General features: G+C 32.2%; 2 protein-coding genes across 5 annotated transcripts in view; one reads left to right on the plus strand and one right to left on the minus strand.

The window, feature by feature from the left end:
- LOC126744133 (sex peptide receptor) overlaps positions 1 to 10,056 on the plus strand; it is a 70,318-nt gene extending 60,262 nt beyond the window's left edge. For 3 of the 4 annotated variants that reach the window (XM_050451481.1, XM_050451499.1, XM_050451488.1), the window contains exons 5-7: positions 734 to 890; positions 948 to 1,192; positions 9,852 to 10,056. In XM_050451481.1, coding sequence (XP_050307438.1) covers positions 734 to 890; positions 948 to 1,192; positions 9,852 to 9,938 — 489 coding nt within the window. In that variant the 3' untranslated portion in view covers positions 9,939 to 10,056. Of the gene's footprint in view, positions 1 to 733; positions 891 to 947; positions 1,193 to 1,239; positions 1,356 to 9,851 lie in introns of all 4 variants that reach the window. The other variant, XR_007663075.1, reaches the window with a different exon arrangement.
- Positions 10,057 to 10,194: 138 nt separating this feature from the next.
- LOC126744215 (uncharacterized) lies at positions 10,195 to 15,491 on the minus strand. The gene is made up of 3 exons (XM_050451576.1): positions 15,331 to 15,491; positions 15,131 to 15,273; positions 10,195 to 10,488 (listed from the first exon to the last, which is right to left on the minus strand). The coding sequence occupies exons 1-3, from the start codon at positions 15,389 to 15,391 to the stop codon at positions 10,210 to 10,212; spliced, it is 483 nt and encodes a 160-aa protein (XP_050307533.1). The 5' UTR covers positions 15,392 to 15,491; the 3' UTR covers positions 10,195 to 10,209.
- Positions 15,492 to 15,711: the final 220 nt, after the last annotated feature.

Here is a 15,711-nt window from a genome sequence, read left to right on the forward strand (position 1 = left end):
ATAAACTATAGTTGTTCTACATAAATCGATACATTAATAATTTTATTTTCCCTGGAAGACTGTCACAATTTTTTTTTTAAATTTTTATCAAAAATCGTATTTAAAAAAAAATAAAACTGAAGATTACTTTCTTACAAGTAAAACTATGTCATATAAAAAAATAAGAATTGTATCTTTCAACCACAGGTCACAACAAAACTTTCAATACGTGTTAGAACTTTAATAGCGGATATCACAAAACAGATGATTTAAGAGTTGTGCCTGTCTTCTTAAAAACAGGGATTTGGGAAAATGTTGTTAAGGTAATCTCGTACTGTTACACGAATAGTGTGGGGGGCGCCATCCTGTTGTAACCATATCGAATCTGCCGGTATAAATGGGTTTTCATCTTTTGGATAAAGTACAATTAAACTAGGTACTATCTGATTTTGAATTAACTCTAAATATTTTTCAGAGGTAAGTGCGCCCTCAACAAAATAGAGACCCACAATTTCTTGCCCATACATTTAACTTCTTGGGAAATTGTGTGTGACTTTCCATATTCCAGTGTGGATGTCCATAATCCATTATGGACCTGATGTGACAATAAAAAAAGCGTTTACATGTGAAACTACTATAAGCTGCGCCCAAATTTCTGAGAAAAAGATCAATAAGTCTAACTTTTCAAGGGAAAGAGGGATTAATTTTTCACGCGCACATTGCATACCGTTGCCTATAAAATTTATTATTTTAGTACGACAATTCATCGGTATCAAATGAAAATCGCATAACAATAATGCTGATTTCTGTGGTGGTTTTATTTATTATCTGCCAGACTCCTACAGCATCCAATTTAATTTACTACTCCTTCTATCCGGCCAAGACTAGAAGACAGAAAAATATACAAAGTAGTAAGTAAATAAAAACATCAATATATAGTTCCTAAAATTATACCAAACCTGTTACAGTTTTAGGTAACGCGTTTAATTCTTTGTTAACGGTAAACGCCTCCTGCAACTTCCTTCTCTACAGCATCATGTCAAAGAAGTTCCGGACAACTTTCAAGCAACTATTCTTCCAACGCACCAAAAAACGCCAAGACACCGTTCAGCTCTCCTCACTAAAAAGCCAAAACTCTCAAAAGTTTAATCCTTACCGTCACGGCCTTACCAGAGCCTCCTCGGAATACGCCACCACCCCAAGAAACCTGGAGGTAAATATCTACTTTTTTAACAAGAAGAAATACATAAATACGTATAGGGTAAGGATCAAGCTTGGCATTGGCAATGAGATGACAGTTGTCGACATGAATAAGCTGGCCTGATGTTTCTGTTATCTACGCCTCTGTGTGTTCACCATTCTTCCATTTTATCATGGTAATTTTTCATTGTTTCGTCTTTTGTTGTATAATTTTAATTGCACGTAACGTCAGTCACAGATTATTACAAAATTAAAATAGCTAGAATTTCTGCCATTATATGATAAGAGCGCTGTTGAAAGCCTTGCTTTGACCAAGCATAGCAAGCACTTTGAGCCTGAATCCATATTGATATATAATTTTGACTACTAAAACCCAAGATATTCACTTGCCAATAAGAGACAACTTATTTTATTCCTTACAGGCATTCCTAGAACAAGAATTTCCATATCTTGACTTTAAGTAAGTGGATTTTAGTCATTATTTAATAAAAGATTAAGAAAGTCTTCAGAATAGTCCATCAATCAATAATTTCTTAATTTTGACTACTAGAACTCAAGATATTCACTTGCTAATAAAAGACAATTTATTTTATTTCTTACAGGCACTCCTAGAACAAGAATTTCCATATTTTGACTTTTTCTAAATGGATTTTAGTTAATTTTTCAAAAAAGACTGAAAATATCTTCAGACTAGTCCAACAATGTCTTAATTTTGACTACTAGAATCCAAGATATTTACTTGCCAATAAGAGACAAATTATTTTATTCTTTACAGGTACTCTTGGAACAATAATTTCCATACCTTGACTTTTAGTAAATGGATTTAAGTTATCTTCTAAAAAGAATGGTTCAAAATAACTAGTAAAAAAAAATTGGCAAAAATTCAAAAATACCAATAAAAAACAAATAGTACAACGGACCAAAAAAACGGAATGAAGTTCGAATTAACCAACTTTTATCCGTGTTTTCCTTCACGTAAGTACGTGAAACCTTTTGGGTCTCTTATTGGCTGATAGCAATCACGTGGTCCCAACGGATGGCTAATAACGTATCAATGTGGATTCAGGCTGATGCTTGCTATGCTCTGGAAAGACTTCTAAAATATGATTTTTTGCAAGTTTTCAACGAAAAAAATTTAATAAAAAATTAAGTGTTATAATATGGCAAATTAACTTTAAAAAAATTGATCAAATAAATATTATCAGTTGATTTCTTTGTTTTCTGAATAAACCGTAAAGAATATCTTAAAAAAATCGTTGCCGAGTGTCAATACGAGATAGATTGATTAAAGAAATATTCTTGGATTATCGGTTGATTTTTCTCGCTAGACCATGAAAAGTATCCGAAAAAATCATTGCAAAATTAAAAAAAAAAGATTCTTTTGCTCTAAATATTCCGTGAAGAATATTTTAACAAAATATTCTCATGTTATCAATCAGTTCATGTTATTAAGAACCATGAAAAATACCTATAAAAATATGTTTAGATTATAAATGGAAAAAAACTGCTATTGCTATTATTATTAAAAGGCAAATGGATTAAAAAAAAAAGATTCTTAAATTATCAGTTGATTTGCGTCTCTTTTGAGCAAACTGTGAAAAGAGTCTCAAAAAAAATCGTTGCTTAGTTAAGTATCAATAGAAGAAAACTTATAACTATATATAAAACTTTATAAAAAAAAGATTCTTAGATCACCAAAATGTCTCAAAGAAATCGTGTCAATAATAGGTAAATTAATTTTAAAAAATCTTGGATTATCAATTGAATAAAAAAATCTGTTTGCTGATTATTGGGGAATAAAGAAAATATATTTCTGTTTTTTAAATGAACCGTCAATAAAATCTCAAAAAATTGTGTCAATATTTATTTGATTAAAAAAATTATTCTTGGATTATCAATTGATTTTTCTGTCTGAACCGTGAAAAATATTCCAAAAAATTATTGCTGACCTGAGTGAAGTGTCAATAGAAAGCTAATTGATTAAGAGAAAAAAATCTGTTTTCTTAGTAAACCGTAAAGAATATCTCAAAAAATGTGTTACTGAAAGATTTTTCCAATATCAATTAGTTTGTTTCTTTTTTGAGTGAGTTTTGAAGAAAGTTTAAAAAAAATATCGTTGCTAATCGTCGAGTTAAGTTTTAATAGAAGGAAAATTTAATTAAAAAAAAAGAAATTTTTATTAACCATTAATTTTTCCGTCTTCTGAGTGAACTTTGAAAAATATCTCAAAATAACTCAAAGTGTCAATATTAAGTAAATTGTTATACTGGATTATTAACTGAATTTAAAAAAAAATGTTTTAAGTTAAGTGCCAATAGGATTAACTTGATTAAAAAATGATTCTTGAATTATCAATTGACCTTTAAAAAATTACCCTTTAAATATCTTTAAAAATTTTTATTGTGTTAAGAGTTAATAAAAGACAAATTCGTTTTCAAAAATTTAGACTATCAATTTTATTTAACTTAAAAAAAAAAGATTTTTCTATTCTTCGACTATACCGTGAAGAATATCTCGAAAAAATCGTTACTGTGTCAAGTATCAATAGAAGGATAATTGATAACAAAAATGTTTACATTATCAAATTATTTCCAAAAAAAAAAGATTTTTCTACATAAAAATTGATTAAAAAAAATATTCTTAAATTTTATCAATTCATTTTTGAGTTTTTAGAGTGAACCGTGAAAAATATCTATAATAATCGTTGCCGAGTTAACCCCTTCGCTCATGAATTTTCATTTTTTAAAAGAAAAATTTGATTTTTTGTAAATCAACTCTTTAATTTTTTTGAAAATTTTTGACGTAAACAGTTTTTTTATTTTTTTTGTTTGTTTTTAGTTTTTTTTTTATGTACCGGGTGTACAACTAAGAGAGGTCGCCGGCCATATCTCAGTAACTACTCATCCCACAGCATAGGGAAAAAAATATTTTTTATAAAAGCGGCGAAGAGAAATTGTTGGAAATTATTTACAAGTTCGTACGATGACCGCTAGGGGGCGTAATACAACATTGAAATAGAAAATATTGGTTTTATTGAAAATATTGAAAGTAAATCCTAGAGAAGAATGATGCCATTTTAAAGTATGATAAGTTCTAAACATTTTTGATTTCAAACTTTTTTTTCTAATCTGTCAAATAATAGGTGGGGGAAGGGTTGAATATTTATATCTAAAATTCTTGATAACCTTGGATAGGCCTAACGAATTTTAACGAGCTTACTTTTGTTTTAAGGGATAATTATTAGGCTTTTATGTGGTATAATTACTATAATTAATAATGTAATATAATTACTATAATATAATTACTACGATGTAATTTTTTTCAGCTTTTTCTTTATATTCCAACCAGCCGTTTACGCATGCCATATCTATGGCATGAGCAAACATTCTCAGAGTCCACTTTTTTGACCTAATAAATGTCCGATACAAGGTAATAAGGAAATTCATCTTGTCAACACCCCCCATGTTAGAGTTGTAGTTATTTATTACTTGTGGTCTTGAAACGTAAATATAGTCCTTCCCTTTTTTATCCCATCGGCGGCACTGGTCTTTATCACCACCTCCCATATAATTTGATGCCATTACAACTGGCCATTTTGTCATTATGACTGCCCATCCCCGCTAATAATTTCTTCGGAACAACCTCGACCTTTTATTTTCATATCCTTATCGGACGAAAATGGCGGATTTTTAAATCTTTGAGCTCTTGCTGTGCACGTTGTATATATTTGCCTATTTCTAAGGTACTGAAGTAAGTTATAATTTGAAAAATAGTTGTCAAAATATAACTGTACCCTAGGGTGTGAGATTCGTTCAGATAATTTTAGTACCACTGCAGCACCCGAACCAAATACATCAAGTTGCTGTGGGTTAAGTTCAGTAGTAGATCCTTGATATATTATAAAATCATACAAGATGCTACATAGCGCAAAAATCTTAATTCCCCACGGTTTGGGTTTGTTTTCGACGTATTGCTTGACGTTCAAACTGCCTTTGAACGTTTTTTCGTCCACACACAATTTTGATTCCAATGGAAGGGAAAGGCATCTTCTCCTAATTGCATCATATATTGGACGCACCTTCCAAAATCTGTCACTGTTGTCTGGTTTTTCGTGAATATTCACAAAGTGAATATGTTATCGCAATTTATAAAACCTGTTAACAGTCATATTATTGGAAATCAGTGGAATTTGTAATTTATGGTCCCAGTATAACTTAATTCTTGGATAATGTAGATTACCCATGATGATATGTATTCCTACAAACGTTTTTAGTTCTTCAACCGTCGTAGGAACAAAGCGGGTTTGCTGCCGAACAGCGTAAAGATTTGTATATTCCATCATGGGTTGGAAAATATCTGCAAAATAATTACAGAAAAAAAAACGCTGGGCTTTCTAGCTGAACTACTGGTTCTTCTTCTCTAACGTGCCACTCTATCGGTGGAGTGATATACTGTAAATTTTTTCGCCAGAATATATCCTTTTTCTTTGAAAGACCATTGTTTTCCAAATAGTCTTCTATATTGGATTTCTTCGACTTTTGTGGAGTTTTTGCCATTATGTTGGGAACAGGTTTAGGTTCTGCTTGTTCTAGCTGCTCAGTCTCTTCACGTTGTTGAGTTACAGGTATGCTGGGAACAGGTTCAGCCTCTTCCTCCTCATCACTCATTGCTTGTAATTCTACAAGATAAAAAGTATATATGCTACGCACATATAATATACTATATATAATATAATAGTATAATATACTAGTATGTTATATAATATACTAGTTCCAAGTAATATACCCTCAGAATCAAAATCAAAGCCATCATCTTCATTGAATTCGCCGTCACTGAGTCCTTTAATGTCTGATAATCCGGCTTCTATTAAATCTAATAGTTCTTTATCTGTTAGTGGGCGATTTTGGCTCATTATAAACGAGGATTCTATAATATTTAACTATTTACTAATATAAAAAAGAAAATAGTACGATTAAATTTACCTTGTAAGTTTACTTCTCTGATTCACAGTGTACACAAATGTGTACGTGTCTTCAAAGACAAAAAAAATGTACTTCCGCGAAAAAAATGAATGGATCACTGTTAGCACTCACAATACCACCCTTATTAATTTGTTTTTTTTTTTACTATTTTCACCACAAACAAAACACCACAATAATCTACCAGATAACCTTGCCCGCGTTACTCAAATATTGCTCGCCAGCTGTTAAAATTACAGTAACAAACTTTTATTGAAAGCCCTAGAGGGCGGCATCTATACTACAAGATCCTAATGTATACAAATGTTGACACTAAGAGTAAAACAATAAATTCCTTTCTGAATTTATATAAGGATGATGATAAATTCATGTACACAAATGTGTACACAGTGAGCGAAAGGGTTTAAGTGTCAATAGAATATAAATTGATTTAGAAAAAAAGTCATTTCTAGATTATCAATTGATTTAGAAAAAAAAGGTTCTCTATTTCTCTCTAGTAAGCTGTAAAAGATATCCAAAAAATAATGATATCATTTCTAAGTTAAGTGTAACTAAAAGATTAACAGATTAAAAAGAATGTTTTTGGATTAGCCACTCATTCTACTATATTCTAAAAGAACCGTAAAAAATATCTCGAAAAATTCGCTGTTGTGTTAAGACTCAATATAAGCGAAATTTATTAAATAAACCTAAGCGAAACTTATTAATTAAGACTCTCAGATCCCTAATTGAACCGTGAAGAATATTTTAAAAAAGTATCAGATCTAGGGAGTTCTTGTTGTTTTGAACTTTTAAATCAAGACTCTAGAACAAACTTAACTCCCTAGAAATATTATCTATAGCATAACATGATTAATTAATCCTGTAGTATCTATTGTGTTAACACAGTTAACATAGTATCACTAAATTAACTGCTTACTGTAATACTGTGAAAATATAAATTGTTTTCGAATTGTTTTTCCGAATTTGGAGATTTTTTAAGAGTGATTTAGGTATTTAAAGCTTATAGAAATAAATTTAGATAGGTATTTTATATTAGATATGGTTATTATAGATATATTATTAGGTATAAATTATTCTAGGTTGGGGGGGGGAATCTTACTGAGATGTTTTACTAACAGTGATTAGTGTTGCAACTCAGTAAAGCGTTTATATTGTCATTGGGATTTTAACGTAGGTTAGGGGCAGACGTGCCCTTCGTGGACGTGGGGACGTGGGAAATTTTTTGGAACAGGATGGGTTGCACTGCGTGCACCGTACCTTGTTAGCGGCTTAGTTGCTCAAGGTAGATCACAATACACAATACATACAGGGGACTATAATTTTAAAAAAAATATTATTTTTTTTGGTTTGTGTTATTGGCAGAGATATTTTTGGGGAAAATGGATATAAATAAATTGGAGCTGGACGAGCTTGAGTATGAGCTATCATCTCGAAGTGCTATCACTGCTGGTACTCTTATGGAAAAGCGTCGACGTTTAAGGTTATATTTGAAATAAGAGAAACTTAATAGCTTGCCGATGTTTGAGGTAATAGAATTGGACCCTGATAACGAAGTTGATATTTGTACAGGAAAGTGTAATTTATTGGAAAGTGCTATCTCAGGTCGTAATGAATTAAATATTAATAAAGAATATAGTAGGTTGCGGTCTAAGGCGTTACATATCCAGGGTCGTTTCAAGAAATTATTAGAATTTCGCCCTGATTTTTCTGAAGAAGTAATGAGTTTGTCTACTCAGTTAAATTCTATAATTGATGGGTTAGAAATGGCTAAGCAAACATTGACAATGAGTGTAGAGGAAATTTTGCAGGTACCGGTTGTTATTGAGGCTTTCTCTAGAGAGGACTCCCTTCTGGATCATCCTCTTCCTGTTTCTCAAGATCAGACAGAAGTCTTACAGCATCTTTCACCCAATGTGATTCCTTCGACGGTATCTGTAAATCCAGGTCCCTCTTGTTCGTTTCGGCCTGCTTTAATTCAGTTCAATCGAACACCAACTTTTTGTGACCACACTTCGACACATTTAGTTCAGTTACTTCACACCATTCCTTCGAACGTTATTTCACAGGATCCAGTTAACCCAATAACGTGTTCTTATTATTCCCCATCGAGGAACTATTCCTTTCCTCCCCAATCTAATTCCACCTTGAAGCGGAATGTACCCGTGTTTACTTCTGCTAATGCTAATGATGTCACGAATCCGTTAGGTTCCGATGAGCTGGCGAAGAATTTTTCAACAATTTCAAAATGGCAGTTACATTTTGATGGTTCTGGTAGTGTTACCAATTTTATTGAGCATGTAGAGGAGTTGGGTTTTGCTTGTGGAATATCATGAAATCAGCTGCTGCATTGTGCAATAATTTTATTTTCGGACACAACCTTGTCTTGGTATCTATACGCAGTGATATCAGGTCATGGGAAGAATTGAAATGTAAACTTAGGTCTGCCTATTTATTGTCAGAATATGAGGAGGATATTTAGTGTGATATAAGGAATAGAACACAAGGTCCAGTGGAGAAGTCCGTAATCTTTATTGCACAAATGCGAAACTTGTTTCGAAAGTTACGTGAACCTCCATCCGAGGAAATGCAACTTCGCATTATACGCCGAAATTTGCTCCCCTCATTGCAAAATCAACTTGCACTTCACAATTTCACCAACATCACAGAGCTGGAACTTGCAGCACAATAGATTGAGAACATCCAATTGCGAACTCAACGCATGCAACCTCCTCCAGTAAACCCTAATAATGTCGCCGAGCCTGAGTTGATGTATCAGCGACCAAGAAACCCTCATGTACATACAATGAATTCTTCACCGCACCTTCAGAATTCTCGTGGTCCGGTTGTTTGTTGGAATTGTCGTAGTACTGGCCATTTGAGTAGTACTTGTCCACAACCCTTTCGTCGACACTGTTTCCGTTGCGGTTGGGAAAGTGTGACTACCCGTTCATGTCCAAATTGTAGTAGGTCGGGAAACTCAAGGGCGAACTGTTAGTTAGTCGAGTTTATCAGTTCGATTCCTAGGGTCTCGACTAGTAACCCCCGCTCCCCTATTCTAGATTACGCCTTCGCACAGTGCAATAGTGATGATCGTCCTCATCTAGAAGTCTCGATATTTGGTATGAAAAATATTGGCGAATTCCATTAAGAGTCGAAGGCAATTGTAATTATGGTGGGTGTCTCAGTCAGCAGTCTCGTACTTATAAAGTTTTGAAAGAAAAATTTAGAACAAGGTCATTTTTAAATATTTTAACCAAATGAATAAAAATTAGGATTCTCCAGATCCCGTCTAAAGCGTAATTAATCCTGTAACAAAAGTTCGTTGCTAAGTCGTGTGAATAGAGACAAATTGATGAAGGATTTTTTTTTTAATATATCTATAAATTTTTCTGCTATCTGAATGACCTGTAAAGAATATTTCATAAAGTTCGAAAAATATATTCAACACAAAAATTAAAAGTTAATATTTTTTGGTCTGTTTTCAACATAGGTGGAGAAGTGGAGTTGAAAACTTATACTAATTCTTTCTTTAGAAGTCTCTATCCTTATAGATCGTTTATGAGTTTAATAAGCAGTGACTGACGTTTAATAAAGACTGTAAATGCTTATTAATAAGTAAGGCTTTCGCTTTCACGCATTATATAAGTTATTAATAAGATAAAATTAATTATTAACGTTATTTGTTTTTAGACGACCAGCTTGACTAGCCCGCCCCGATCGAAGTCAATGATCACGAGACCATTAGGAAAAGCTAGATCAGCATCCAAAATGCTTTGATTGTCATTATTGCTGCCTGGATGTGCCAAATGAGGTGTTTCTGTTTAAACCAATACACATAACTAACGTAGAAAGAAAAAATGTAAACCGATAAGACAATAAAAATGTACAAATTTTATCCTGATGTTACGTGTTAATTTTTAAGTAGATAGATTCCAAATTATTATGTAAAATACATGTTGGTAATTTACGTAAGCAGAATTTTAATTAAAAGGAGGACATCTGGCAATCGCGATACTAACATGGTTGCCATATCTATAATTTAGTAGGATTAATTTATTTTCATAAGTAAAAAACAGCTTAATACTAGCAGCAATCTCCCTGCAACCTCCTCAGCTGAAGACCGGCCTGTTCCAGGTGCGTATATAGTACTTTTATCTCCCAAACTGCGAGATCCATCATTAATGCTGGTTTTGCCGTTTCCGCTATTGCAAAGATCGGTTTTGCAGGACCACTGGTAAGTACGGTAGGTAGAATCTTCGTAGACGCCGTCCACTGGTACGACATCCATGCAGCTTCGTCCAAAAGATTGTAACTTGCCTTTAGGATCCTAAAATATAAGTAAGATAGTTTGGAGAATGGTGTCCATGTTCTGGGATGTATGTTTTACAGGTATTTGCAAGCAAATAGGGTAGAAAATAAAGGTCTTTCTCTTTTTTTTATTATGACGACCGATTTGTTGCCAATAATGTGCTGTTTAAAAAACAAAGTAAATGCCAAAATTAATGGTTTGAACATTTTAAATAGGCGTGTAAAAGATTTAAGTCATAAAATGTAACGAAAACTATTTTTCCGCGGTTACTTGATTAAAAATTAAAACCTTCAACGCATTCAGGGCACCCTATTTTAAAAAAGTGATTTTTTCTATGAGTATAAAACAAAAAGTAGAAAATATAGTATCATTGTTTTCAGAATATAATTTTTTATCGAAATACGTAAAAATATACCAAGTGTCCCATTTAAAATAAGAAAGTTAGTGTCACTTCCTGTTAAACCGGAAGCGATGGAAAACAACAGAATATGTCAAAAGATGCTCTTATAACTATTCTATCGATATACCAAATTTCATTTGTTTATCTTGAAAAGTAAAAAAGTTATTAAGTGTTCCCTTATTTCTGTGTCACCCCGTATAAACAATGATGACTTAAATGCTGATTTTCCAATAATTTGCTTAAAATAAGATTACTATAAAACTCGAAAAATTCATCCATTATCCCAAAGATGCTGGTCATACACTTTTATAAAAGGTAAAAAACACGAAATCTACAGCATCACAAATACATTTAATAAAATAACGGAGGTTACATGTTTCGCTCGACTAGGGCATCATCAGACCTAAACAATAATTAAAATTATGTAACCCGAAAAAACGAGAATTCAACAAAAACTTACCATAACATACACAAAATACCTGATATATAAGTAAACAAAGATTACAATAAAGTGGCACTATCTATGTACAAAGAAGTCAACTAAACAATCAAATCACTTTATACATTTTAGAAATCTAACCATCACTTAAGAGTCTAGAACTACTTGAGGTTATTAAAAACTAGGTGGCGATCAAAATCAAACCTTTCATTAACACAGGACAGATCTGGGCTTTTAAAAGCTTTACTAATCTCCATTGTCTCCAACAAGTCTAGTTTTTTACTTTTGTTGCATTGATGCAGTATTTTTATATTTTGGCTGTCAAGAAAATCATGTTTGGAGTCGAGAATGTGATTAGCAAAAGCTGATCTGGTCACTGTGATTTCGGTATTTTTAAATTTATTGTATTGGGCCTTGTGTTCACTAATCCTAGTAGAAATCTTCCTACCAGACTGGCCGACGTACACTGCAGGGCACTCTTTACACCTAATCTCATAAACTCCTGGAGAAGATAGCGGGGGTAGTTTATCTTTAGTTTTAATTAGATGTCTTTTTAAGGTATTATTGGTTTTAAAAGCTGGGGTTATGCCAAAGGGAGAAAAAAAGCGGGATAATTGTGACGAAATTGGTCCAAAATAAGTAAACGACCTAAAAGTTTTAATATAGTTTGTTTGTTATCTGATAAAATTAAATGATAAATTATACTTGTTCATATACTGAAAATACATTTTATATTGAGTTTAAGAGGGAAAAAGTTACTGACTGCTAGTTGTTTAATGGTAAGGAATTCTTTTTTAAAAACTTCACGAGAAAGTGGGATGTTAAAAGGTCTGTAAAATAAAGTATGGACAGCAGCAAATTTATGTGAGGACGGTGATGTTGAATTATATTGTATAATATTATCTGTTGTTGCTTGTTTACGAAATATTTCAAAGGATATCTTATTTCTTTCCCGCTTAGCTTCGGCTCTACTACTTTTAATAGATTACACAAGAAACTTAGTAACCTTAAAAACAAATATATAACTTCACTTAGACTCAATGATTTCCACGAATATCGCAAAAGTAATTTTAGTCATGTTTTTCACGATAGATTTATGAACCTTAGTGACGTTTCTTTTTCTGAAGTCGAATTACAATTTCTTAACAACAATTTAAAATTTAATCTTCCTACTAGAACCGACCGATGTGTTAGGGAAACATTAGCTGTAGAGGCTGAAAATGCTCTACAGTCAGCGGATATATCAAATAAGAACATTTTAAGAGCAAGAATAATTTCCTTTTTAAATCAAAATTGTTTCCTTAACAATAAACAAAGAATAAATCAAAACAACAACAAAATATTAACATCTATAAAAAAGAAAATGAGGGACAACGATATAGTTTTCACAAAAGCCGAAAAGGGATCATGCTTACTTGCCTTAAAAAGAGACGATTACATAAATAAAGTAATGGATTTTCTAAACACAGAAGACTTTGAAAAGGTCGACAGAGATCCGACAGGTCCATTCTTTAATAAATTAAAAAAAGTCTTAGACATGACCTTGGTAACCTTAGAATATTTTAATTCCACAAAACAAAAACTATATCCCATGAACCCTAAAATACCTCTATTATATGGGTTGCCAAAACTCCATAAAACTAGCATGCCAATTAGACCTGTGGTTTCCTTTGTTGACTCCCCTTGTTACCAGTTATCATCTTGGCTTAACAAAGTTCTTAGAAATGTCTCAAACTTCAAAGCGCCATATTCTTTAACAAATTCAGTAAATTTTGCCAAAAGCATTCAGAATGTTCACGTTCCAGATACAGCCCAGCTTATATCGCTAGATGTGAAAAACTTATTTCCAAGCATTCCACCCGCTGATTGTCTGGTCTTAGTCAAAGATCTTCTCAGGGGGAAACTTGATTCACTTTTGGTGGAAAATCTACTTTTGCTTCTTTCTACTGTGTTAGATCAAATTTTTTTCCAATTTAACAACCGTTTTTTCAAACAAAAAGAAGGACTAGCAATGGGCTCTTCTTTATCGCCATTTCTTGGTGAAGTATTTCTTAGCAACAAAAATAATGAGAAGTAATTTTAAAAATAACATAATCTTTTATAAACGGTATGTGGATGATATATGTTTTATTTGGAATGGAAGTGAGGTAGAGCTTACAAACTTCCATAATTATGTCAACTCTCTTCACTCTAAAATTGAGTTCACAATCGAACGAGAACAGAACAACACCTTACCATTCTTAGACTTATTACTTAAGAGGGAAAGAAAAGATATCCTTTGAAATATTTCGTAAACAAGCAACAACAGATAATATTATACAATATAATTCAACATCCCCGTCCTCACATAATTTGCTGCTTTCCATTCTTTATTTTACAGACTTTTTAACATCCCACTTTCTCGTGAAGCTTTTAAAAAAGAATTCCTTACCATTAAACAACTAACAGTCAGTAACTTTTTCCCTCTTAAACCTATATATAAAATGTATTTTCAGTATGTGAACAAGTATAAATTATCATTTAATTTTATCAGACAACAAACAAACAATATCAAAACTTTTAGGTCGTTTACTTATTTTGGACCAATTTCGTCACAACTATCCCGCTTTTTTTCTCCCTTTGGCATAACCCCAGCTTTTAAAACCAATAATACCTTAAAAAGACATCTAATTAAAACTAAAGATAAACTACCCCCGCTATCTTCTCCAGGAGTTTATGAGATTAGGTGTAAAGAGTGCCCTGCAGTGTACGTCGGCCAGTCTGGTAGGAAGATTTCTACTAGGATTAGTGAACACAAGGCCCAATACAATAAATTTAAAAATACCGAAATCACAGTGACCAGATCAGCTTTTGCTAATCACCTTCTCGACTCCAAACATGATTTTCCTGACAGCCAAAATATAAAAATACTGCATCAATGCAACAAAAGTAAAAAACTAGACTTGTTGGAGACAATGGAGATTAGTAAAGCTTTTAAAAGCCCAGATCTGTCCTGTGTTAATGAAAGGTTTGGTTTTGATGGCCACCTAGTTTTTAATAACCTCAAGTAGTTCTAGACTCTTAAATGATGGTTAGATTTCTAAAATGTATAAAGTGATTTGATTGTTTAGTTGACTTCTTTGTACATAGATAGTGCCACTTTATTGTAATCTTTGTTTACTTATATATCAGGTGTTTTGTGTATGTTATGGTAAGTTTTTGTTGAATTCTCCTTTTTTCGGGTTACATAATTTTAATTATTGTTTAGGTCTGATGATGCTCTAGTCGAGCGAAACATGTAACCTTCGTTATTTCATTAAATGTATTTGTGATGCTGTAGATTTCGTGTTTTTTACCTTTTATAAAAGATTACTATTGCCTAAAAATTGTATTTTTTATGTGAAGAAATATTTATTTTAGCGTAGGTAACGTGCCTCACCTTAAAAAACTTCCAAAAGAATAGTCCTAGCTAGGGCAATTGATATTTTAAAGGAGGCAAAAAGTCGAACTTACCAAAAAGCTATAAGCCTGCAAGCCAATAATTTCTCATTTGTCTAAAAATAAGACTGAAGCGTAGTTTCTAATCAATACCAACAAATTTTTCGAATTAGTCATCGTCAATTTCCTCCCGCACAACATATGTCGATTGTAAAGTGGGAGATTGCGATTTTTTAAAACGGCTTGAGATTATTACACGGCAAAAGTATAAGTCTGCCAATATTTGCACTATTTACAATACAAATTGCGTATTCAACATTAAATAAGTAAATATTTAATCATTTACTTCACCTTAGTTCACCTAGTACCTTAGCTATTTTAATTTTTTTTTAAATTCTACTTACCAAGTATTCAACCCTTACAATAGTACAAAACTTTTTGTCACAATCGGTAATACTGCCACTATCAGAAGGCATGCTAGTCACATTATCCGCACACGTAGTATCAGCATCATTTTCAGACACTGAACACGTATAGCACGTTAAAGCTTAAAAAGCACAATTTTAACGGTATTATAATATAAGCTTATGCTCAATCTACTTACCACTGGACTGCTTCATTAGAAGAATATTAAATAGGGTCAGAAACAAGATTTTAAAGCGCATCTTTAAAAATCGAATAAGCGATAATACGAATAGACTGAGGAATAGATTATTTTTAAAATCAATGATCAGACAGATAAGAAAATATCCTTTTAAAAAATAATTCAATCTCAACCGATGATAATAGCAATAAATCATTTTTCCAATAAGTATTATGACAGCTTAGGGGTAAATAAAATGAAGTAGTGAAATTACATAGAAAGCAAAACCGTGACGTATCATTTTATTGTCTAACGAATATTGTTACAAGGAAACCTGTTTTTATCAAGATTTTATTTAAAAAGATAATTTAAAAGGAAAATTTTAAGCCCATATTGAATATA

Source organism: Anthonomus grandis, chromosome 1, assembly GCF_022605725.1.
Source record: "Anthonomus grandis grandis chromosome 1, icAntGran1.3, whole genome shotgun sequence".
Classification (NCBI taxonomy): Eukaryota; Metazoa; Arthropoda; class Insecta; order Coleoptera; family Curculionidae; genus Anthonomus; species Anthonomus grandis.